We start from the raw sequence: 25,622 nt of genomic DNA on the forward strand, positions 1-25,622 counted from the left end.
GGAATCAAAACTAATAATAATATCTGGGGTTTAACGTCCCAAAACCACCATATGATTATGAGAGACGCCGTAGTGGAGGGCTCCGGAAATTTCGACCACCTGAGGTTCTTTAACGTGCACCTAAATCAAAGCACACGGGCCTCAAACATTTTCGCCTCCACCGAAAATGCAGCCGCCGCGGCCGGGATTTGATCCCGCGACCTTCGGGTTAGCAGGGGAATCAAAACCGTTGTACTTGCTTCCTATGAAGAAGTCGTCTTCAGGCGATAACGTTGCGTACAAATATCGACTAAGAAGTGGCCAATAGGCGGACGTGATACGGTTTGTTAATCCTCGAATACTCGCACTCCTCCTGCTCCCTGCCACTGGCAAAGCACAGGAATATGCACACTGGCGTGGCGGCGGACGACAGCATAAACCCGCCCTTGTTAATTTGAAAAAAAAAAAAAAAAACTCGCAAGGTCCCTTATGCGTTCGCCTAGGGCGACTCGAAGGTGAAAGCCATCTTCTTTTTCTTCTCAGTCGATGCACTGATCCTCCCCCGTCCCCTTCAAAAAGCCTTCTGCACCTGACGTGGTTTTAAGGCGATAGCGTTAAAGAGCTCGTTTCGCAGAAATTCTGCTGTCGGTGTCGGTGTCGTTGGTTGTGAGCGAAAAATAATCTTGTCCGTGACCGGAAAATCGAGAAAGATGCAAACGCAATAAATAATACAAAATCTGTTCGAGTGAGAATCGAACCCAGGCCGTCTGCGCGGCAAGCAGGTGTTCTACCACAGAGTCACGCTATTACTAGAACCAGCTTGGGGAAAAAACACTAGATGATTATCAAGTAGTGGAATGAGTCCCCTTAACGCATGTAATATTGCGTGGTAGAAGCGTAGAATCGCGCCAGGCGTCAAAACACGTGAATTGCGCAAAGAGTGGGAGTTTTAAAGATCCACCCATTACAAAGCACTCATACATGTTTAATCATCATCAGCTGCAAAAGCATCAACAAAGTGAGCAGCTGCGTAGGTTCGCGTTTTGCCTTATACGGACGCGTAGTGGGCCCTTCGCCGATTCGCAAAAGGAAGAATTATGGCCTTGGGCCCTTAACAACTGTACTTGTAGTAGGCGTTCTAGGATCGTTTTAACGGCCAATCTTACGAACACAGTCGCTCGTTTCCTTACGACATGGTTGAGGCATGCACCGCGAACCGTAGTCAGGCTGGCAATTGACAAGGCGATGCACACGGGGCCCGATTACCCTATCGCGTTCTACTCTTGAAGGCGAAGCTGAAGCGCCCTCCAAGTTTTCGCCCTGCCTCCGTGATTGGCCCACTTTTGACCAAGCGACGACGACATGTGACGTCATTATGTGACGCCATGTTTATGTGACGTCATGACGATGTCACAGTGACGTCTTGATGATGTCACAAATTTGGTGATCTGTGATGTCATCACGTGATGATGATTTTTTGAATCACTCGTGTTGACGACGCCGAGGGTCAATTTTCGCGTTTCATGAGACATCTAAGGCTTTCGCTTTAATAAACCTGCAATAGGCGATGCGCAAAGCGCCGACGACGCCATCTGCCGCTACGGCTCGGAAGCGCTGACGGGTACCGGCGAGCAGTGTTCCCGCTAGCGTCTACGCGAGTGCACGGATGGATGTGTTTTCGTCGTGATTTAACGACTCTGTCGGGCCTCAGCGATGTAGAAAAATAACTGCTGCGTTGTCGGGTGCTCAAACACACACAAAAAATCGCCAGGAACGCACTTCTACAGGTTTCCGGTGCTATTTCATGAGCGAGAGCGACGGCAGCGGTGGATTACGGCTGTACGACGTAGAAGGTAAGCAATCGCGCTTTGTTTACGGCACTGTTAGAACGATTACCGTGTTTTTATTTCTCCAATTATGTCGCTACGTCTTCAGCGAACGCTATATACTACGTTTTACACTTGGTCGCCTCGTCTGCATTGTAGACGCTACAATGCACATGAGGTTGTTATTACTGATAAGACGCGATGCCTAGGCTCTCTTGAAAAATGAATGGCGCGAAGCGCATTGCCAGAGAATGTGGGGCAGTGACGGCTCCTTTACAAAAGCGCCGTGGAATCATACGTGTGCTGCACGAAATCGGCTGCATTCTACCCAGAGGCATTGCTAGAAATTTTTTTCAGGGGGGGGGGTGTTCAACCGTACTTTATGTACGTTCTTGCGTGCGTTTGTATGTCTGCGTGTATATATACGCAAGCAAAACTGAAAAATTTGGGGGTGGGGGGGGGGGGTGAATGATGGCACTGGAACGCGATCACCGGTGCCTGCGTATGGCTCACAAAGGAGGTGGCTGGAGAGGATACCCTGAGAGGACCCATGGCACGTCGGTAACGTGATAACGCATACGCTGAGTGGCGGCACAAGCGGCGCTTCTGCAGCCCGACCGCGCTCGCCCGTTCCCTAAAAAAAGAAAAAAGAAAGAACATAAGAAACAGCTCGATTCGCTTAAGAAAGGTCGAAATAATAAGAGAACGCCTGCTTTCACTTATAGACAACGAAATATATTTTTTTTTCAGCGAAATTACAAGGGGTCGACTGACATGCACCGACGTTCTTATCTGAACACACCCAGCAAATACGTAGCCAAGCTGCTATGACAAGCTAGGTGACCACCAGCTCCGCAGTGACTCAGTCCCGTGCCACTAGCGCAAGCTGCCGAGATATTTTTTCACAAGTTTATCGGGCTGGTTTCAAAGTTTTACCAGCGCTGACCCTTCGCGTGGCCGCACCCGTGAAATCCATGCGCCGGTGCGACAACGCTCCCTCAAAATCTACTATATAAACACATGGCACGTAAACGAAGCTACTGTGTCGAGAAAAAAACATTGGTTCACGCGTGAACGCATGCAGGCATTAGTGGTCGGGACGTTATAAAGAAAGCGGTGTACTTACGATGAGCTCCACTTCGTAGGGAAGCTTGTTGACTCTTGTCTGTGGCAAAGGCTAGGCGCTTTTGGTGACATTGTCGTCCAACACAGCTGTGACATCGGACACATGTCCACTATTATAAAGTGGGGCTCCTCTGCGCACACTATCGCCGCAGAAGTAATTATTTGGGACGCGCACAAGCAGCAAATCGCACGCGCGCACTTCCGTCATGCTAGCAGTGAAAGGAGGCGTCTGCTACTCTATCCGCCAGCGGTTCCAACGGCCGCCGCTACGCGGCTTTCAGTGGCGCCCCTATAGGCGCTGCGCATCGCGTATACTCTTACAATTATCTTACATCGATTCCTCAGCGCTAACGGTGGTAGCGAACTTGACTAATTTTGTTGAAGTCCAGCGACAGGCAGAGAGAGAGAGGGAATGAACGAATGACATCCCAATGGGTATGGCTTGGCCGATCGCTCAGCGTGGTTTCAGAAAAATGCGGTGATGCAGTACAAACTACAACCGAACACACTGTACGTGAGCAAGAGCTCGCAACAGCTGCCGCTGTCAGGGGCGAAGGCAGAAATTTTTTATTTTTTTCAAGGGGGGGGGGGGTTGGCACGGACCCAGTGTGCCCCCCCCCCCCTGGCTACGCCACTGGCCGCTGTCGAACAGGGCTACGTGAATGAAAAAATTGAGCAGCCTTTGCGCTATCGAAAAAATGGGGCAAGTGGATTTATTTATTTATTTATTTATTTATTTATTTATTTATTTATTTATTTATTTCCTTCTATCGCACTGCGCGATGCTTCCTCCCGTTTCCTTCCTCCATGCCGGCAATCGGGCCTTCATCCACGTGCTTAGCAGCGCGAGACTTCAGTTGCTACAGGCAATAACGACAGCCACGTGGTCATGACAAGGCAACAGTGAAATGTGTGTCAACGTGAAATGACATGTCACCACGATAAAATACCAGATTGTCATATCAGAAGGGCTGGCTGATCGCCGACAAGCCCACGATCGAGAGAGCACCAGTTGTTTGAAGACGGCGCATGCAAATACGCCTGTGACCGGCGCACCTTCGAGGCCTTCATTTCTGTACGCTCGCCGGCGCCGTGTTTTTCGCGTACGACGCCGCCACCGAAATCTGCGAGTTATACTAAGCTTCGCTTGAAGCGGCAAAATACAAAGGCAAATACACCCACATTTGTATCCTCATTACTACGAATAACGTTCCCTATACCTTTTTGGCATTATTGTCCGTGAGTTGTCGTTAAAATACGTTTTGGGCTTTGCCTACACTCACACAATGCCCGCACGTCGGAGCCTCATTGCCAGTTCCATCGAACCCGAAGGTTATTGAGGCGAAAGCCTTAGATACCTCATCACACTCGAACATTTAGCGTCGGCGTCGTCAACACTTGTGACGCAAAAAATCACCATCTCGTGATGACGTCACATGTTACTTCATCATGCCATCACAGATAGCAAAACATTGTGACGTCATTATGACGTCACATAAAGTGACGTCGCATGACGACTTCATCACATGACATCATAGCTTGGTCAAACGTGGGCCGACCGTAGAGACAGCGCAAAACAAGAAACAAGGTGAGGTGTAGAAAGCTTTGTTTGTGTCAGCGCTGTTGTTAGTGGCTTCCTTTTTCTGGTGCTGCGTCTTTCGCGCTTTCTTTCCGCTGCGTCGTACCAACACGCCCAAGCAACCACTTTAGCAGAAAGCTTGCAATCCTCCGATCTTGCAGGCAGTGACAAACACCGTTAGGTGCAGAAAACTTTCGGAGGGGGGCGTGGGAGGATCAATACATCGATTGAGATAAAAAAGAGGGATATGGCTTTCGCCTTCGAGTCGTCTTAGTCGTCTTAAACTGCACATTCTTCGAGATGAAACTTTCGGATTACAAAGCAAATCTTAGTTTTTCGACAAAGGCGTGTAAACTACAGTACTTTCTAAGCTCCGTACAGGCATCTCCTCCAGCTCACGTTGTGTCAGCTTACGGCACTTTTTAACGGGAAAGTTTTATTCCATTGTCTACCAAGGATTGGCTGACGTCATTTCCGTCACGGAAATTGTGTACAGACGCTCTGTCAACTTGAGTGGCGATTATGTTTTGAAAGCCACGGTGATTGGGAAAACGGACTCCATGGGAGGGCTCTGCATTCTCAAGCACATTAGGGAGCCTACATGAACGACCGTCGTTCATGTAGGCTCCCTAAAGCACATAAAGAACACATGGAATAGATGGTACATAAAACATAAAACGCGTGGTATGCAAAATACATGAAACACGTGAGAGACGTAAGGAAAAGCCGAGCCTTAGTGCATGGAAACACATTCTTCCAACAAAAAACAACAAAATATTGCACACTCTCATCCTTGTTCGTTACTGAAATGCATGAGCTCTCGGCCTTTCCACATGACTTCAATGCCCAAAGCGCATGTGCATTTTCTTGTTTATAAGTACCCGCAAGTCTCGCTCCGTATATACAGACTGTGAATGAAGGGACGCAGTGAAGTAGTGTGCACAGAAATCGGTTCATACAGCTTGCGCGGCGAAGGCATCGAACTCCTTCTTAACACATTCTAGGAGATGCGGGTCACACAGCAGGTCAAAGGCTGTGAGCGCTAGCATCTTTCCAATAAGCAGCGCCGTTTCCTGAGCCTTCTTCGTTCCGGCCACGCGGCAGAACTCTGTCGTGTGGTTGAAGTCGGTCGACTCGATGCGGTACACGGGGTGGATCGTGGGCAGCCGGTGAGACACATTGCTAGCATCGGAAGTGGAACCCGTCGTCATGGGACCGTCGGCGAATTGCATTCCTGCGAGAAGGACAAATACAGAGAGAAACGTTTAAAGGGGAAGCTGAGACTGATAGATGCATATAAACCTTAACTTTGCGCGCGCGCGTGTGTGTGTGTGTGTGTGTGTGTGTGTGTGTGTGTGTGTGTGTGTGTGTGTGTGTGTGTGTGTGTGTGTGTGTGTGTGTGTGTGTGTGTGTGTGTGTGTGTGTGTGTGTGTGTGTGTGTGTGTGTGTGTGTGTGTGTGATAAGCGTTGCCTTTTGTTCCTAATGTTAGCTATACGCTACGACATTACCATCAGAGTGATACCAACAACTAGAATAGGCGCAACTGGTATAGGTGCAACAAGAATAGGCGCAACAAGAATAGGCGCAACTGGTATACACACACAGATATGTTGAAGAGCCGCACATGTGCTGTATAACCAGTTGTTTACAGTAGCGTAACGATGCCAACAGCAACATAGGTATTACCAACACCAGACGCGGTACGCCGATATGTAGTGCTTATACTTGTCCGTTATAATGTTCAACGCACACACGTTTCTTGAACCCGTGTGCGTGGACGGAAGGGGTTCTTGACAGTTCTTACGTAGATGGCGGCGAGCGCATTGTCATTGTTATTGTGATTTATGTGCACAACGCAGACCTCGCCGATTCTGGTGCTTGTCTGCGTGTGTTCGGTGTCTGGGGCCCTGCGAAGTGGCATGCGGCCTACGTTTAAGTTGCGAATCGCCGTGTTATATTATGTGCCCACGCCTCCGCACCTGCATTGAAGCCACGTGCTGTGGACGACGCAGTGGGCTTATCACTCCAGGTTTCAAAAAAGTGCTAACACGCCAGTTTCTGTGAACAGAGCGTTTTTGTCGAGTTCGTGCACGTACGCGTGTGCAGACGTTAACCTTACATGACGCCTGTATCGCAGGAATACATATGTAGTGTTTATTGCTTTCTTGTAAAATTAAATAGCCAGCACCACAACCACAATTGACGTTGCACCGCCATTACGCCTGCATAGGCTGTTGTTCCAACCCAGCTTATAAACCTGACGTGGCTCTGTGGTTGAATACTTAGCAAGACTTTGGTTTGGGCGAGCTGGGTCATCGTCGAACTTGTTTGGGGCAGTACTAAGGAACACGTGGACAAAGACACATAGCGCCCGTGGCGTCTACTACGTGTCTTTGTCCGTGTGTTCCTTAGCGCTACCCCAAACAAGTTCGACGTTGAATACGTCACTGTCACGCAGAATTGCGTGACAGTGACGAGTCATGCTGGGATCCTCATTTTCATTCTTTGCATTCGTCGGGTCAACGCTGCCGATGGCGGTTTTATTTAATGCTATCGCATTTAAGTTACCCATGTCTGTCCTCGCCGTTCCGGGATAGATATAAACTGTCAATCACCTGTGGCGCATACCTGTATACCGTGGCCCGTGGTATACGGGTATATGCCACACATGTCTGGAGGAAATGGTTTGACGACGTACGCGGCAGGATTTTCAGGTTATTCATGTCATGACCCTACAGTCGTATTTGTCAAATCCTTTTACCCTCCCATGTCAATTTTAGTAGTAGTATCTGGGGTTTAACGTCCCAAACCCACGATATGATTATGAGAGACGCCGCAGTGGAGGGCTCCGGAAATTTCGACCACATCGGGTTCTTTAACGTGCACCTAAATCTAAGTACACGGGCCTCAAACATTTTCGCCTCCATCGAAAATGCAGCCGCCGCAACCGGGATTTGATCCCGCGATCTTTGGGTCAGCAGTCGAGCGCCATAACCACTAGACCACCGTGGCCCAAGCCAATTTTTGGTCTACACCAAGTGAAGGAGGCGATCATGAGAGCACCCAGACGTAGGCGTCTAGCTAGCTAGCTAGCTAGCTAGCTAGCTAGCTAGCTAGCTAGCTAGATAGATAGATAGATAGATAGATAGATAGATAGATAGATAGATAGATAGATAGATAGATAGATAGATAGATAGATAGATAGATAGATAGATAGATAGATAGATAGATAGATAGATAGATAGATAGATAGATAGATAGATAGATAGATAGATAGATAGATAGATAGATAGATAGATAGATAGATAGATAGATAGATAGATAGATAGATAGATAGATAGATAGATAGATAGATAGATAGATAGATAGATAGATAGATAGATAGATAGATAGATAGATAGATAGATAGATAGATAGATAGATAGATAGATAGATAGATACGGACGGACGGACGCATGGATGGATGGATGGATACGCTCAAAATGCCAAAGGTTCGCTAAGAAATGCTTCGTATTTAATAACGCTTTATGGAATAATTTTTAGCTAGCAACATGCAGCTCACGCATAACTATGCTCACAAATTAACAGCAAGTATACGCACCATAAATGTCAAGATCCAGTAATGCAATGTACAGTGCTATTTGTTTAGGACGCTTGATGAACCGGACAACAAACTTTAGGAAGAAAATAAAAAAAACTTGGAGGACGCTTGAGCTTCGCCTTCAGGAGCAGAACGCGACAGTGTTATCAGGTCCCGTGCGCATCGCCTTCACACTCGCTATCCTCGCTTCTCTTCCCGGTGGACACCTCAACCGTGCCGCAAAGAAAGGAACGCCTGTGCGCGTAAGATTAGCCGATTGAAACTATCCTGGAGTGTCTACTGCAACTACGGTTGCTGCATAATTCTTCCTTTTGCGAATGGGCGAAGTACCCACTACACCTCCGTCAGCCAACACGCGCAATTGCGCAGCTGCACACTTTGTTGATGCGTCGCTGATGACGGTTATTAATTATGTATGTGCGCTTTGTGATTGGTGGGTCTTTAAACCAACCGTTTTGGCCCAACTCACGCGTTTTGACACCTTGCGCGATTGTGCGCTGCTGCCACACAATATTACGAGCGTTAAGGTGGCTCTGCGATCTACGCAACATTCTCATAGGGTCTTTCTTTTTTCTTTTCGAAACACTTTCGAGTACTGGCGTCGCTGTGGGGTAGAGCACCTGCTCGCCGCACAGAAGGCCTTGGTTTGATTCTGACACAAACCTGAGATTTTTATTATTTTATTTATTTGCATCTATCTCGATTTTTCGCTCACGGACAACGCTGATATTTAGCTCACAACCAACGACGTCGCCGCCGACATCACAATTTCTGTGAAACGAGCTCTGTAACGCTATAGTGTTAATAATAACACAAAGGAATGAAAGCCCGCATTCTCAGGATTTGGGGACATCTGCACGTGGCGCCATCTCTTGGCGGCAGCAACGGCTGCCACGACTGAATGGCGCGAAAACAGGAGTCATATCTCAACACAAAGCTAGTTGCCAAAAGCGACTCCCGATTATATGAAGCAGAGACCCACTGGAACATTTCGTTAAATTGCGGTATCGCACTACAAAGCGTGTGGTTTCCCAGGACAAGTGAACACCGCCCATCAGAAACACATGGGGCCCTATTGATAAATATCAAACACTCTGGGAAGCCACGAGGTTTGTAGTGCGACACTGTAATTTTACCAGAATGTTCAAATTAGTCTCTGCTGTATAAAACTGGGAGCCCTTTTGGTAACTAGCTTTTTTAGTCAGGTATGGTTTTCTTCGCCTATTTCGCATTCAGTTACCGACGAGAGGTGGCGCTACGTGCACATGTCCCCAAATCCACCCCCTCCCCCTCCCTCCGTCCAGCCCTCCGTCCACCATTGCCACTTTTATTTATTATCAATAAAGTTTATTTCTCCTCCTCCTCCTGGTCATGCGGACGAAGCTGAATGCAGAACGGCCAGCTAAGCAAGAAAGATAATGGGGCAGGGGCGTAGCCAGGGGGGGGGGGGCGAAAATTTTCAGTTTTGCTGGCGTATATATACACGCGCACATACAAACGCGCGCACGAACATACATAAAGTATGGTTGAACCCCCCCCCCCCCCCGAAAAAAATTTCTGGCTACGCCCCTGTAATGGGGGTTAAAAGGCGAATTGCTATCTCGACGAGTTTGTGAAGATTCTGTCCATCTCGCCTCCTCCTCCCCCTCTCGCAACGCTTCGCTGAGCAAGCAAACGACGAACGGCCCTGGAGGCGGGCGACAGGGGTTTTAGGCTACTGCAGTGCAAGGTCTCGTCGGAGAGCGGCGGCGGAAGAGCCGTCAACTTGCGTCGTATCTGCGCGAAATAGCTACGCCGCTGTCGGGCACTTAATAAACAAAACTGAACTCACCGTACTTGTCGGCGTGCTTCTGGAAAATCCTAACCATGGTTTCGTTGTAGTTCATGTGCTTGCAGAGCCGTCCCAGGTCAGTGATGGTAACGCGACAGCCCGTAGCCTTGGCTGCGGCCTCGGCGCAGGCCTCGACGTCGCGTCGCATCTGCAGGACACGCTCTGTGCTGGGCGACCGCACGTTCATGTCGAGCCGGCTGCGGCGAACATTGAAGCCGGCCGTCGTTTCTGTGCTCAACATCCCTGCAACCAGCAAACAAGTTTTATTGCGATAACAGTTATATGGCCACTCTCGGTAGCTTATTGCCGTCGCCGTCGCTGTCACGTTCCGTATAAAGTCCAAATCGATAACACCACCCCCCGCACGGTGTGTTCTATGCGCGATTAAAGAGTGTGCGAGCGCTGGGGACGAACGCGGCTGAAGCAGAGGTGAAACGATCCCGCCATCTCCGTCGCATGTAGGGCGCATGCAATAACATCGCTCCGCGAGCGAGGCCTGCCGTTGATGGTTTTTCAAGCAGAGAGGAAACGGCCCGCCCGTCTATCATCGGGCGAAGGAGCATGAAAAGGCACCCGTGAGGGGTGCGAGGCGGCCGAGGCTGCGTCGCTTGAGCGGCAACTGCGAACTTTGATGATAAGGGCGTGGTCGCGCGCGCTTTCTAGACGGACGTCAGTAGACGGCCCATATACCCTTGTACCTGCTGTGCTGTCACCGCTTACTTCACGTTGAGACGACAAACAGCACGAAAACCGCTTTGCTCCCTGGAGTGGCCGTATTCCCTTAAACCAGTGTTTTGTTGACGTACACAAGATCGGATCCAAGAGAGTTAGCTGCTAGCCTCACTTCGTATAACATTCAGGTTTGTTGCCATCGCATTCATTTCTTCGCCCTTGAGGCGAAATTGACTTTTTTAGATGGCATTCAGACCGGCGATTGCAGGATTCCGCGGCTGGTGAGCGAGGGCTACTCACAGCAACCGATGCTCACTGACAGAATTTCCCGACGGAAGGCCAAGGAGCTTCTCACGGCGACTTTTGTTCACACCGGCATTGGCGTGCGCACAAGGGGGGCAGAAGGGGGGCGGCCACCCCCCTTAATAATCGACGGCGGGACGCCTTTACTGAGTCTGACCTGTCCCGTCATTGTTTAACGTGCAGTGTTATGGCCATGCAGTTTCTTGACGAGAGGACCCCTGATGTTTCATTCCAAGGGCTGTTCACTTCCCACCGTTATCCTCGGAAAGCCAGGGCCCAAGGGCAGGTGACTGTGAGAAGCACGTAATTTTGCATCCATCGCGAAGATTGTGTTCTTCGGACTCGACCTAGTAAGAGAGGGGGGAGGGGGTGAACCCTGCGCACCTTGCGGCAATCGTCCGGCTATACAGTGGTAACGATGTGCAGCACATATATGTGCCAAAGGTACATCTATGTTTCATGACGACGTTGTGGAATAAACAGTTGCAAGTAGCGCTTGTCCCTTGTGTACCTTCCTTGTGTGCAGTGCTTGTATTGCGCTAATTAATTTTTCGTCTAGTGGTTATGGCGCTCAACTGCTGACCCGAAGATCGTGGGATCGAATCGCGGTCGCGGTCGCGGTCGTGGCCGCCGTATTTCGATGAAGGAGAAATGCTATAGAGGCTCGTGCACTTAGGGCTCGTTGAAGAACTCCAGGTGGCCGGAGTTTCCGGAGCCCGCTACTACGGCGTACCTCGTAATCATATCGTGGTTTGGGGACGTAATACCCTGTACAATAATATCTACGTTACCACATGTCATTGTATTACGGAACAATCTTCCAGATGCCATGGGCAACGTCCGATATATGTAGGTCTTAAGGACGCTGCTGGATGCGCTGGCTCTTCACCACTAGAAATGTGCCTTTAGCCATTTAAAGCGGTTTGTACTGATTCATAATTTGTATAAGTAGTCATTAAGATTGCAAACTGTGTACTAGTAACCGCGGATCTGTTTAAGCTCGGAGTAGCGCCGTTTGCCGACAGCGAAAAACTGACGAAGCGGGGGAAAGCGAATAGAGGAGGAAAGCCGAGTATAGCTATGCATTGCAATGGTAGACGACACAAGGTACACTAATACAGATTCGCTGCAGAAAAATTATTCCGTTTATGTGCCCATATGGTCATTTGTAACAGACTATAACCAAAGAAAGCTTTCTGATAATAATTCGTCTATTCGTGGATAGATGTATAAGTTACGGAGGCTGCTGATGTCAATGCCTAGTGTCGGCACAACAGCCCCGATGAAACATTGCGTGGTGCCAACGAAGCCTGTGTGTGCTAACGAAATGGGGGGAGCGGGGGCTCCTACAAGCTATGCGAGTGTTTCATTCCTTCCGCCCAGTCTGTACACTCACCATGCATTCGGCTGTCTGGATCCATACGCGCCCTCAGGAGTGTCATGTTGTTATAAGCTAGCACAGCGGCGTCCATCGCGCTGGGTTGTTCTTCGCTTTCTGGAACGTCGACGCTGTCGAAGACCATGGCGACCTGCACAAGCACGGTTACTGCGTTATATACACCAGCGTTCTCTCATATGATGATGATTATTATGACGACGATAATGTGCTACGTCAATGTATACCACACACCCCGGGAGATTGGCCAAGAAACGGACAAGTTCTAAAAAAATGGTCACATGTATGACTATACAAATTTTTAAGTAATCGGTTTAAATTAATAAGAACAGTCTACGAAGTTCGCATCAAAATCAGCCTAACCTAATTAAAAATTTTCTAACAGTGGAGCAGACGTACTCATGACAATGTCCTCATGAGGAGGCCCCCAAGGACGGAACACAGCTTCTCTTGAGCTTTGTCAATAAGAAAAGTCTTCCGGGCTCACATCTGGGCTTATGCGGCCTTGATACAGCCCTGACTGAGAGCCCAGGAAGACTTACCGTTCCCAAAACTCAAGAGAATCCTGAAAGGTCACCGCGTTCGGCGGCGTTCCCATTATACAAATGGCTGTCGCAGACTCTCTGATAGAGGGCGCGGCAGCTGACTTCCAGGGAGCCTTTGCAGCGTGGGAATCGCGTTGGAAGTGGCGTATCGACGCTCGGGGAAACTATTGTGAACAGTCTGAATAATATGTACCGACAGTATCTATAAGTTCTCTTCACTAGACCCAGTCTCATTAGTTTACAGTGTCTGACGACAATGTCATATACAGTGTCTGACGACAGACGCTGTATATGAAACAGCGAAGTCCAATTCAGTTCACTTAAATCCTGCTTTGAGAAGGTTTTTCCTGAGTAAGTAGAAGCGATTGCATCATAAAAAATAGCGTTCTTAAATATTCGCCCTTGCTAAAAAGGAACACAGAGGGGAAGTAGCCAGACCAAGTCTATGCGTATAAATGCTTCATTTTGGAGCTCGACAGCGTATTTTGTGAAGAGTACTTTCGTAATTTTGTGAAGAGAGCTTTCTTGAAGAAAAAATCTCTACGCCAAGGGAGAAAGAGGTGTCGGTACTCGTATAGCTGAGTAATTATTATGTTGCCGGAGTCATGAATTATGCTCGCCTTTTGAATCTATCCTCACTTATCAATGCTGACACCGGACGGATCGAAAAGACCCGACCGCTTATAGCGGGTTTCGCCAAGCTGTGAGCCATTTTATTCCTATTTCTATAGTCGGATACAACTTTAGAAGTCCGCGGAATTTCCTCCTGAAAGGCAGATGCCCACAAGCCTGCACCAATGGGCGCGCACTCCGGACTGACGTCATGAGGGGGACGGCCGGTGATGCCGCCATCGGAGAACATTGCCGAGTACATGAGCGAGAACATTCCTTTCGTCGCGGAGGCGATCGGCTGGCGCGCTTCGGTCGTTTGGGCGGGGCAACTGTCAAGCTGATCGACAGAGCTCGCAAGATGGCAAAGGCCACAGGGGTCCTGGACTGAGGGCTACACCTTCATTTTCATTCATTCATTCCGGAGTTTTTAAGTCGAATGCGGCTATATTCCTTTGTGGCCAGGCACCCATATTAATCTAATTAGAGTCAAGTAAGAAGGAACAAGGGAGTGAAAAGTACGCGATATCTGAGAACCCCTATTAGCAGTAGAGTGCTGAATATAAAGATAAAGGATCTGTTACTATATGACCAACCTTGAGGTTGACTGGCTGAGTTTCACGGGTCAATTCTTTCTCTCTTTTTTGCCCTCGTTTAGCTATCAGGTATCGTAACGCCGCTTGCAAGTTCTTCGGAGCAGCCTCTTTGCAAGACATTCCTTTAAAGAGGATGGCTGATCCCTTTTCTACAGGATTCGATCATAACATGCAAGGGAAACTTGTCTTTATAGGAGCAGTTGCGCTTTTGTCGGACGCATTAAGGTTGTCCCATAAACAGCATAAGTTGCGGTTTTGTGGGACAACCGTGCAGAACATCACGCGAGATAACCCACCGACTGAAAGACTGAGACATGTAGTGTGTGAAACGAGCACTTTTCCTAATTGAACGACGATTTGTATTTAAATTATTCACGTAAAATCGCAAAAAATGGCGTGCGGCGCATGCCACGCAGTCAAATTTGAACTATTGGAGGATACCCTAACACATGACATTCCATTAGTATCCACGGTCACTGTGTGTACCTTTGTGGATTATTAAAGTGCAATACACTATTTTTCCTTTGGAAGTTTTTTGCGCTAGCCCTTATATGGACACACCAGGCGAATTTTCGCCGTCGCCGTGAGCTTTCGTATAATGTCCAAAAGCGATAAGATCGCTCCGCGCGTCGTACGTTCTATGTGCGAGTGAAAGCGTGCGAGAGCTGCCGACGGTGACGGCTCACGCGGAGAGGAAACGCGCCGGGTCTCTTCCGTCTCGCGAAAGACCCAAGGAGGGGCCCGGAGCAGGAGGCTGTGTTTATCCGGTAAGAACTGCATTGTTTGGTCGCGCGCACACTATCGTGACGGGGATCAACAGCCGGCTCATACCTTTGTGCGTGTAGGTCGTTTCGCTGGCTGCAGTGGCCGCGCTTCCTTACAGCAGCGTTTTGTTGAGTTAAACCAGGTCGGATGTTGAAAGAGCTGCTAGCTTTACTTCGTATAATCGTATAATATTAACGATTTGTTGCTATCGCATTCATTGCTTCGTCCTTGCGGCGAAACTGATTTTTTTGCTCGTGACAGCAATTAATTATATGGACACTTGAGGCGGAATTTCGCCGTCATCGTCATGTTTCGTATAAAGTTCAAATTGATAGCATCGTCTCGTGCGTCGCATGCTCTATGCGCGAGTGAACGCCTGCGAAGGTTGCAGAAGGTCGCGGCACAAGCAAAGATGACGCGCGCCGGCTGGCTCCGTCGGGCGAAGGAGCATGAAAGGTGCCGGTTGGGGGCAGCGTCGCTCGGGCAGTAGTGAAGCTTGCTGGGCAAGATGGTGAATCATGATGGTAAGAACGGTGGGAACGTCACGCACCGGACGAGGAAGGAACGCATGCGACGACACGAGCGCTGACTATCAACTCTATCAGCTTTTATCAAAAGGGCGTGGTCGCGCGCGCTATCTTAAAAGACATTAGTAAGCGGCTCCTACCCTTGTACGTGCTGTGCTCTCAGCGCTTACTCCGCGGTGAGGCGACAGGCAGCACGAAAACCGCTTCGCTCCCTGCAGCGGCCGTATTCACTTACGCCAGCCTTTTACAGAGTTATGCGAGATCGGATCCTAAAGAAGTTATCTGCTAGCCTTATTTCGTATAACATCCCAATTTGTTATTGTCGCATTCACCTGCTTCGCCATTGTCGCGAAACTGCGTTAGTGTGGCGCTGTCTCCGTGTAACGAAGAGCAACCAACACGATCTCAGGTTAGCGTGGTAAGAATTTGCAGGAGTGACAGTCCTCGTTACATTGATGACGAGCATTGCCGTCGTCCATTGTCAAGGGCAAAAGTGTGCTTTCACACTTTTACCCCTGGTGACCATCAGCAATCTCATCGTGTAGTACAAGTAATTTACGTTAACAGCTGGACACAGCGGATGGTAGATGTCGAAACCAAAGGCGTTTACAAACCGCAGAAGCGAAGACGACTTTGCGAACTTGCAGTCTGCTTCCGCAAAAGGCACACTTATTGCGGGTCGGTGGCTGTCTTGTTCCCGGCTCCCCACGGGGGTTCTTGTCGCTGGAGAGGTGCTACGCGCTTTCGGCTCTGCCGAGTTACGTCGCGACAGTTCTAATATGAATAATTGTCTATGTAACCTTATGTATATATGTGTACATAAAGTCAAGCTATTTACCAAAAGGTTAGTCTCCATCCTTGTGAAGTGGCAACAACCACAATGAGGCAATTCAAACACCTCCCACTCCCTTCTAACTTGACAGCAGCTACGCCAGCTGGGAGAACTCTGCTCTGAAGGAAAAGAGGGAGTGAGGAGAAGGTTGTATTTACTAGAGTATTGAAGGACCATGGTGTCACGATGCAGTGCATCGCTGCACCTTCCCGCGCCATTCCTATGAATAGCGCAGAGGAAGGAAATACAGCTGGCGCTCGCGCATCAAGTCAGCCAAGAACAGCTGGCGGTTCAACATAGCGCAACCTTTTTTATGCTATTTCTCTCTCGTCTTTTTAACCTAACCTGCTTGGTATCCTCCGTTGACTTAGCAGGTAAGCTGTCGCGCAGCTAAGCTTGACGACACGGGTTCGATTCCCGTCCACGGCAGCCGCATTTCGACCAGGGCGCAGTGCAAGAACATCAGTGTACTTATACGTTGGTGCACGTAAAAAAACCCAGATGGTCAAAATTAATCTACAGCCCCCACCAAGGAGTCCCTCATAATCATATATAGCGGTTGTGGCACGTAAAACCCGAGAAATTAATTGATTAATCAATTAAACAGCTAATTATAAGCCGCTTTGTGAACAGTGCGGTGCACCAATGCGGTACTTACTCCACTTCTGGACGACAGACGCAATCGCAGGACGGACCTATTCTCGGGGTGCGCCATGAGCGCAGCGTCGACGTCGTCCATTGCGCCTGCGCGCAGCAGCAGCTCCTTGCCCATGCCACCTTCTTCGGCAGGCGTTCCCAGCACTACTATCTGAGAGGCAGAAGGTGACCAATGGCGGGTGGATGGATCAATTACAAGAAAAGAAACGAAGAAATAACAGAGAGAGAGAGAGAGAAAGCTGAAGCCACATAAAAGCGTAAAAGTGCGGAATACCGAACGTTTAGAAGGTACTGATGTTACAAGGTCGCCACCGCCCAAAAACTGACGCTCGTGAAAATCCGCTCGCCAAACACAGATCACGTAATTACATTTTGAATGCATCATGAGATGATTAGGATAAGTTGTTCCCGTTTAGTTCTGTTTGTAGAAATTGCATTTGCAGAAAGCCTACTTATTTAGCGTAGTAATTAACTCACTTGTTTGCCGAACTAACGACGAAAGTAGAGTCACCTCGGCATACGTCAAGAGCGCTTACTACGGGTAGAGTCCTTCAATACTTTCTATAGGCTATGCGTTACGTTTCTGACGCCTAAATCATAATTCCAAGTTGCCAAAATCAGCGTGCACGAAATACATATACTTCGTACATTCGGCCCATCATGGCATTGGAAGGTTCCACGCAAAGAAGACACAGACCAATAAAAAAATTAGCGCAGATTGCACTAAGTCGCGCAAAGCCGAGTCACAGCAGAGCTGGTGGACACCTAGCCGGTCTTGGCTTGGCATGGCTTGGATTTTACCCTCTCGCCTCTCTCTTTCCCACCCCTTGCTATACTATACAATACATGGCTATGTTTGCTCTCGCCTAAAATTTCTCTTTATCTCTCTCTCCCTTTCTCTCGTTCTTTCTCTCTCTTCCTTTCTCTCGTTCTTTCTCTCGCCCATCAGAGTTATTGCATCCCACGCCGGAGAAATGGGCGCACGTTTGCTAGGAGCCAAGCAGAAAACGACAATAGAGAGCGCGTGTCGGCTCATGATGATGATAATTTTATATGCATGACACACAGCCAACCTGGAGCATAACAGCTCTGCTGTAAAAGTAGAATTTTGCAGCACGGTTTAATAAGACACCGCGCAACACGGCCAATTTTTTGTACGTGTAGTTACAATTTAGGTGCAGCTGTTGGTAGTACACCAAGCGCAACATCAATTTCGAAACCATGGAACGGTGCTCACCTTCCCCTTTACAGGTGCATCGCTCAATTCGTTCCGGCGAAAGATAAGCTCCTTCGCTGCGACCGCAGCGGCGATAGCGCTCTCGGCGATCAGGTTGTGTCCGCAAGCGTGTCCGAGGCCAGGCAAGGCGTCGTACTCGCACAGAAGCGCCGCCACGGGGGAACCCTCTGCATATGTGTTGCATGAATGGCAAGTCAATACAGCGTTGTGACAGAGTTCCACAGAGTATGCCTACACAAGGAAGGTCACAGTTTCGCCGCAAGGGCGAAGCAATGAATGCGATAGCAACAAATCTGAATGTTATGCGAAGTAAGGCTGGCACCTAACTCCTTTAGCATACGACGCGGCGTAACTCAACAACACGCTGGCGTAAGAAAACGCAGTCGCTGCAGCGAACGAAGCGAAATTTCTGCTGTCTATCGTTCAACACAAACTGAACGGTGAGAAAACACCACGTACAAAGGTATGAGCCATTTGCTAATGACTGTCAAGATAGGGCGCTCGCGAACGCACCTGGCCGTTCGGAGTACGCAGGACCTGCCAAAGATGCGCACCCCCACCCCCCGCCTAATCCACATGAGCCTTTCGCGCGAAGAAACACGGCTGGCGCACTTCTCCGCTTGAGCCGCGATCGCAGGCTGCCCACGGACGCCGCTCTCACTCGCACATAGGTCCGCCACGGTGCATCAGTGGCTACGATGCTCGGCTGCTGACCCGAAGGTCGCGGGTTCGATTCCGGCCACGATGGTCGCATATCGGTGGCGGCGAAATGCTACTGTGCGATGTCACTGCATGTTAAAGAACACTAGATGGTCGAAATTTCAGGAGGCCTCCACTACAGCGTCCCTCATAATCATATCGTTGCTTAGAGATATAAAGCCCCAGATATTATTATTATTATATTCGCACATAGAACATACGACGCGTACGGATATGCTATCGCCCTTGGAATCTATACGGAACCTCACGGCGACGGCGGAAATGCGCCTGGAGTGTATATAGAAGCTGTCGCAATAAAATGCCTCACCTGCAAAGCCTGTCCGCAGAAGTACTGTATTACGGAAGCAAAACAAGACAGACTTACATGGGAAGACTAGGAAGTGAGGAGAAATCGTCGAACAAGAAATGTCGACGAGGCCTACATTTCGACAAATGGACTTGTCTTCGTCGGGAGCAGCTGAGGAAGGCAGTTTCTGCCTTGACGAGGAAGAGTCCGCGTCTCGAAACGTTAGCATTCAGCGGCGTGCTTAGTTCGACCATGTATTACGGATTATAGAGTTTTTTTAGACAATACAGATTTTTTGTAAAAATCCTTTGACAGGTACGCAAGCCCGTGTCCGTCTCGCACGCGAACTCTACGTCGAGGCGGAAACACTTTGCTGCATATAATATGACATCGAAGTCATTAATCAACAAAAACTCGTAAATAAAATTTTAATTATTGGATTGATGGCAGTTGTCTGTATGGAAAAGTTGTAGTCCGTGACAATTTACGGCATACCCATTTTTTAGGAACGACAGAAGTTGCACGTAATTTGAGATATACGTCATCAAATTTTAATCCCTTTGTCGAAACTGGTCGCGTTTGACGCGCAGGAAAGGTGGCCACTTTGCTACGTGAGACCGGAATTAAACGTGACAACGAAGTGACGGAATTTGAATCAAGGCACGACGAAACAGAATCAGGCAAGTAAAACGGCAAGTAGCCTGACATACAGAAGTATCTTATTCTTTGCGTGCGATGTGTGGTGCCTTCGAGTGAGGCGTCAATCATCCAAATTGACAGATACATTTCGAAGGGCAGAGATAAACAGTATCAATATTTGAGTGCAATTGGTCAACGTAACGATCGTTATAACACTTAATACACTTGTATTACAGGAGTCTCAACATTAGTAACGAGCATTAATATTATTAATTCCTGAATAGCATGTATATCACAAAGCTCTTCAAAAAAAAGTGTGCGAACTCAAAAGATGTTTGTTGGTGATCCTGACTTTCTCGTACGTTTATGCATTAGGCATGTCTCAATTTTGCTGTAATGCCGATTGAGGATTCCTTTTAAATAATCCCAGGTGGTCGAAATTTTCGGAACCCTCCATTACAGCGTCGCTCATAATCGTCGTGGTTTTGGGACGTTAAACCCCAGCAATTATTATTATTGAGCGTTCCTTACTTACCCCCGTACTCCGCGCGGAAGGCCGTGTCCAGGAAGTAGTGTCGCCGTACGTCGAACCCCTCTCCCTCGAGGAAGGTGCACAACGTGTCGTGCGCCTTGTGCTCCTCGAAGCGTATCTCCGGGTTCTCCCACAGGAAGCGACCCACGGCGTGCAGGGCCTCGGCTCGAGACGCAACCGCCTCATCTACGACCTCGCGGCCGTCAGTCCGGATCGTCTGGAAAGAGCCCATCGTAGATAGCTCCTGCAAGAAAGGCAAAAAAACAGACAACTCGGTCGTCGAAATGAGATTGCAGGAAGACAATCTGGCGTGGGGAACTTCCGTCTTCCACCACTTCCCGCTTCTGTCACGTGACTTCCAGGTCATGCTCGACTCCTGTACGGCCATTTCCTGTCTGTCAAGTAATTTTGGGGCATCCAGTTCTAATCCTAAGGACACTTCCGGTTTCCCGTACTGGACTTAAGCACCTCTAGTTGACAACTTCTGGTTATGGTTTACTGACTTCCGCTTCTTAACGTACTTCCGGTAATCACTTAACTTCCTTTTAGAGCTTAGCTAAGGATGCTCTCTATTCGATATACGCTGTTAGCGCTGTCAACATACCCCGTCAACGAAACCCGGTGAAGAGATTCAGGAAGACGTTGTCAAAAAAAAAAAAAACTTGTGAACATTCTTTCAAATGTCCAAGCATTAGTAGCTTCATTCTTCAAGAGAAGGTGCTCCCCTTCACAGTCAGGGGCTCCGCCCCGACTTGAGCGGAAAAGCTCAAACACGAGGGGTGTCAGGGGGCAGCGCGAAGGCGGAGAGCGCCTCAGGGTCGGTAGATCCAGATAGTGCGGGGGTATATGCTATACAGGGTGTTTGAAAAAATGTGTCCAAAAATCCTCAAGAATAAGGGAAATGCGATATTTGCTCGTTGCCTTCGTAAGTGATTTTAAGTGGGTGGCACTTTAGGGGCCCGGCTTGTCATCCATCCATGGGTCTCATGTGGCGTGGTCACGCTCATAGTAAAGCGCTCAATACAGGCCATAACAAGGCTCCGGGTGTAAATGAACGAACAAGGTCTAAAATAATATAATTAACAGAAATAACCAAGAAGTAATCGTAATAATTAACTTAAAAACGCTAAAAACGTTTCGGAAACATGAGGCCGACTGCGGCGCCGCGCGAGAGAAGGCGCCACCACCTCTCAGAGGGCACGATTTCTCCTCTCACCGGCTCACTACGGCACTACATCTGAAGGGGGAAACAATCTGACGCAACTCGCTGCAGACGACACGTATCTCAACTGCCGTAACAAGCAGGAAGTCGATAAAACGCTGCAAAAAGTTGCGCGCATGTCGCACGTGCGAAACAATATTCAACTCGTGCCGGGGAAATCCTACATGCTCCCCTCAAACATTGGCGTCATCGACGGTTTGGTAAGCAGAGCAGTGGGAACTCTACGAACGGGAATCGCTGGGTGCCCGTGCTATGCGCACATCCTCCGGTTTCACAATAGTGGGGCTGTTTTAGTAGCGGTAGGCGTATTACGATGTCGAAAGACATGAATTAAGGCAGTAATAAGTAAACTAAGTTAATTAACATTTTAATCAGTGAAGAGAGGCGGTCAGGTCAAATGGGACAATTGTAGTCATTCCTGCGAGGAACCCATTGCCGCTTTGAGATTTCCAAAAAGCGGCTGTGGTAATTATCCCAAAGTTATCAGATTCCATAAAAGGTTGCTGTGGTATAAAGTACGGTAAAAAGTTGGGCGAGTTGGTCTCTCGCGCCCCTCAGTCATCGTGGTATAAAGGTTGCTGTGGGGGTCTTGCCTGATGTTCCCAAATAAAGCCTACGGAGCTGGGAATCCCAATTGCTGGCTTGGCCGGCGCCACAAACTAACACGGCGCCGGCCAAGCCATCCAAATTTAACTGAAATGAGACATATTCGAAGCCTCGCGGATGTTACTAGCGGCAACTCGCGGCTGAACTCTGAACGGTGATGGCAGTATCATTCTTGTCTAGCTCTTTCATTTCTTGTTTGGTGTTCTGAACAGCGCAACGCCCGCGTGCTCTAGAAGATCGACCGGCCGTGCACTTGAATTACAACGCCGAATTGAGCGAAAATAGTCCTCAAATTAACTCACTATCCCTCAAGAGGAAGGTATATAACAGCTGCATCTTACCGGTACTTACCTGCGGAGCGGAAACCTGGAAACTTACAAAGAGGGTTCAACTTAAATTGAGGACGACGCAGCGAGCGATGGAAAGGAAAATGATAGGTGTAACCTTAAGAGACAGTAAGAGAGCAGAGTGGGTTAGGGAACAAACGGGGGTTAAGGATATCACAGTTGAAATCAAGAAGAAGAAATAGATATGGGCCGGGCACGTAGCACGTCGGCAGGATAACCGATGGTCATTAAGGGTAACTGACTAGATTCCAAGAGATGGCAAACGCGTGAGGGGGAGACAGAAAATTAGGTGGGTAGATGAGATTAAGAAGTTTGCAGGTATAACGTGGCAGCAGAAAGCACAGGACCGCGTTGATTGGCGGAACTTGGGAGAGGCCTTTACCCTGCAGTGGACGTAGACAGGCTGATGATGAATGATGATGATGAGTCCTCAAATTATGATGGTTCTGCTCTCTAGGTAATGTGCTAGTCACTGTAACCAGACCAAAGCCATCTATGTTCTCAAAATCTCAAAATACAAGTTGTTTTTATTTTTTACCAGTGGGTGGACTGGCAGCCACCTACCCAGTGTGAAGACAGCACGCCAGGTCTTCAAGTACTAAATATTTATTTCCTTCCCTTCCCGCTTCGTTCTAAACTGCACGTATATAGTGCAATACTACGTGTTCGAGTACATATAAAATGTCTCGGGCTATGTTTATGCTCCCCTGAGTGTCTCGATAGTATAGGTCTTCCCGCTCCAGCCTTCCATAGTGTGCGCACTTGTGCCAGACAGCGCGCTTAGGCAGCGTCTTCATCTCGCGCGTCGCCACCTCTGCTATCCGAGTTTCAGTGGGCTATGCGTCTGCGCTTTTGCGACGATATGGAGTTGCAGTCTGGGCGCGCTGGTCTCTCCTATTTTTTAGATGCGAAGTCTCTTGCTCGGGGGTATGTCACGCGGCGTAGTAGTCCGCACTCACACTGCGCATGCGCAACTCTCCTCCTTCCCTCTCTCCAACAGCTGCGCGTTACTCTCTCCACTTCTCTACCAGCACCTGCTTGCGCGTCTCCTGCGTTCTCGCTTCTGCTCTCACGGCGCATACGCTACTCTCCTCCTCTAGTCTCCTCTCCTTCAAATGGCAGAGTGCCGCGCGTTCAGTCCAGCGCTTGCCTCGGTTGGCTCCTCTGAAATGCGGGCTCGACATGCCGAAATTCTCTCCTGCGCAGCGCCGTGATGAGGGCCAGCGCATGCGCGTCCCCTCCCTCTCTCTCTCTCCTCTCCTACGCTGCCTTCTCTCGCGCGCCTGTCGACCGCGTTCTCCGCACGCCCTGTGAGAATTAACGGCCAGGCTAGAGGGAAGACAAGACGCGCGTAGCGTTCCTCTTCGCGTTCCATGACGCGAGGTCGGTAGCATGCCCAGCGAACGCCAACGGAACGCGATCGTGCAAGTGCTCCGGCTTCGCATCGCTTCATGGTCCCCTTTAGCGGGAGATGGTGTAATGTTTTTTTCGGGCTACGCTGAAGAATCACCTTTACAATGAGCTTCATCATCACGTGCATACAACGCCGTAGAGCGTATCTTCACTTCAAGGGTGCACGAGACTAAAGGGCTTTACAAACTTGTAATATATTTTTCAACGCCAAAGCTATACGGTATACGAGGTCAACAAACCAAAGAGAGCCTGCTTGTCACCGTTCCAAGAAGTCGAGCTGTTCACTCGAATTATCAGTTGTATGTGAAGTACAAGCCGTATAAACGGGTGGTTAGTGTGACGACTTACATTTATGCCATAAATAATTTAAAGTGACAAGATTTTCTGAACACAAAAGCAACACCGCAATAAACACACGCATGCTGCGCGCCCGACGAGAAAGGGCGGCCGCACCAATCCTAAATACTCCAGTCATAGAGAAACACGTACATGTCCACGAAACTATGTTTCCATGTGCCCGAGTTGCCTACATATAATGGAACACTGCAGTTTGTCCGTGGTCACTGCGCACCTGCGTCGACACAGCTGTTACAAACACTGGTGCTCGTGGTAACACTGAGATTAGTTACGTAAAAGCTCTAGCCGGTTAGCAGCTGTTTTACGGAAGGGTTTCGGAGCCGCCATATTGGGCAAGGTTAACAACCTTTGCCGTTTCATATATTGAACAACTAAACGAACAGTGCTACGGTAGACGTATACATATGAAAACGGTTGCGTTGGTGAATTCGACGTTTCCTGGTCATGCCTATCCACGTCACCAGATACGAAAAATAAGAGAAAACATTGGTTTAACAGCCCAAGGTGGCGGCGCCCATATGTCTTACGTAAAATCGTAATCTGTCACGTGCTATTCGTATCGTGAAAAGCTGGGCCTGTTACGCAGTTCCCGTTTTATAGCGTGGTGCGTCGTAGCACTCGGTCACTGAAACTAGCCCTATATCGCAATGGCCTGCAATAAAAGACCCACTTATATCTCAAGTCCACTTGAGGTAACATTCATGCTCTCCCACGCGTCTCTTTTCGGTCTTTTTTCTTTTGCTGATCATTCTGTCCCGCACTGAACGCAACAAAATCAACCTTGTCGCTGCTGTGTTTGTGGACGTCGGAAGCGTGTATACAATTATGTCGCGCATGACCGCATCTACGTGACCACGTGAACCAAAGTGATCGACTCCATCATCCAGCTTCAAGGCTCATCCGCTAGGCTGTGCGATGTACCGGCGTTTTGTTACCTTTAAACCCGACTTAAAAATATAATTCCTACTCACAACGCGAAAATGATGCCGGAATGTGTCACTATATTTCACGGTCTTTTCATTTCTACCATTACCTATAATGACACGTTCTGGTCGGTTGTCGGTCCCTTTAATGTGCACCTACCTCTAGGTACACGGACCTCTAGCATTTCGCCTGCATCGAAATGCAGACGCCTCGGCCGGGATTCGATTCCGCGACCTTCGTTTCAGCAGTCCAGCACCATAATCACTAGACTACCGTGGCGAGTGTGGTTTGCCTGTGCTAGTTACGTACGGCAGGATTCTTGCGGAGACAGTGCGTCATATTTAGATTCGCATTCACTGCGCACTGTACTATATGAAATGAAACGCACTTTTACTTTTATTTTTTTTTCCCACATGTACGCAGTAGCCAGCGAGATGGGACGCAGATATATGAAGCTTGTTATGCAGCCATTTCAAACTATGGCTTCGTAACCAC

At 48.8% G+C, this 25,622-nt stretch overlaps 1 protein-coding gene across 1 annotated transcript; it reads right to left on the reverse strand.

The window, feature by feature from the left end:
• Positions 1 to 5,139: 5,139 nt before the first annotated feature.
• LOC119386927 (peptidase M20 domain-containing protein 2) lies at positions 5,140 to 20,498 on the reverse strand. Its single transcript, XM_037654216.2, has 6 exons — positions 20,262 to 20,498; positions 18,082 to 18,248; positions 16,846 to 16,995; positions 12,314 to 12,446; positions 9,943 to 10,185; positions 5,140 to 5,743 (listed from the first exon to the last, which is right to left on the reverse strand). The coding sequence occupies exons 1-6, from the start codon at positions 20,488 to 20,490 to the stop codon at positions 5,463 to 5,465; spliced, it is 1,203 nt and encodes a 400-aa protein (XP_037510144.1). The 5' UTR covers positions 20,491 to 20,498; the 3' UTR covers positions 5,140 to 5,462.
• Positions 20,499 to 25,622: the final 5,124 nt, after the last annotated feature.

Source organism: Rhipicephalus sanguineus, chromosome 3 (genome assembly GCF_013339695.2).
Source record: "Rhipicephalus sanguineus isolate Rsan-2018 chromosome 3, BIME_Rsan_1.4, whole genome shotgun sequence".
NCBI classification, from domain to species: domain Eukaryota; kingdom Metazoa; phylum Arthropoda; class Arachnida; order Ixodida; family Ixodidae; genus Rhipicephalus; species Rhipicephalus sanguineus.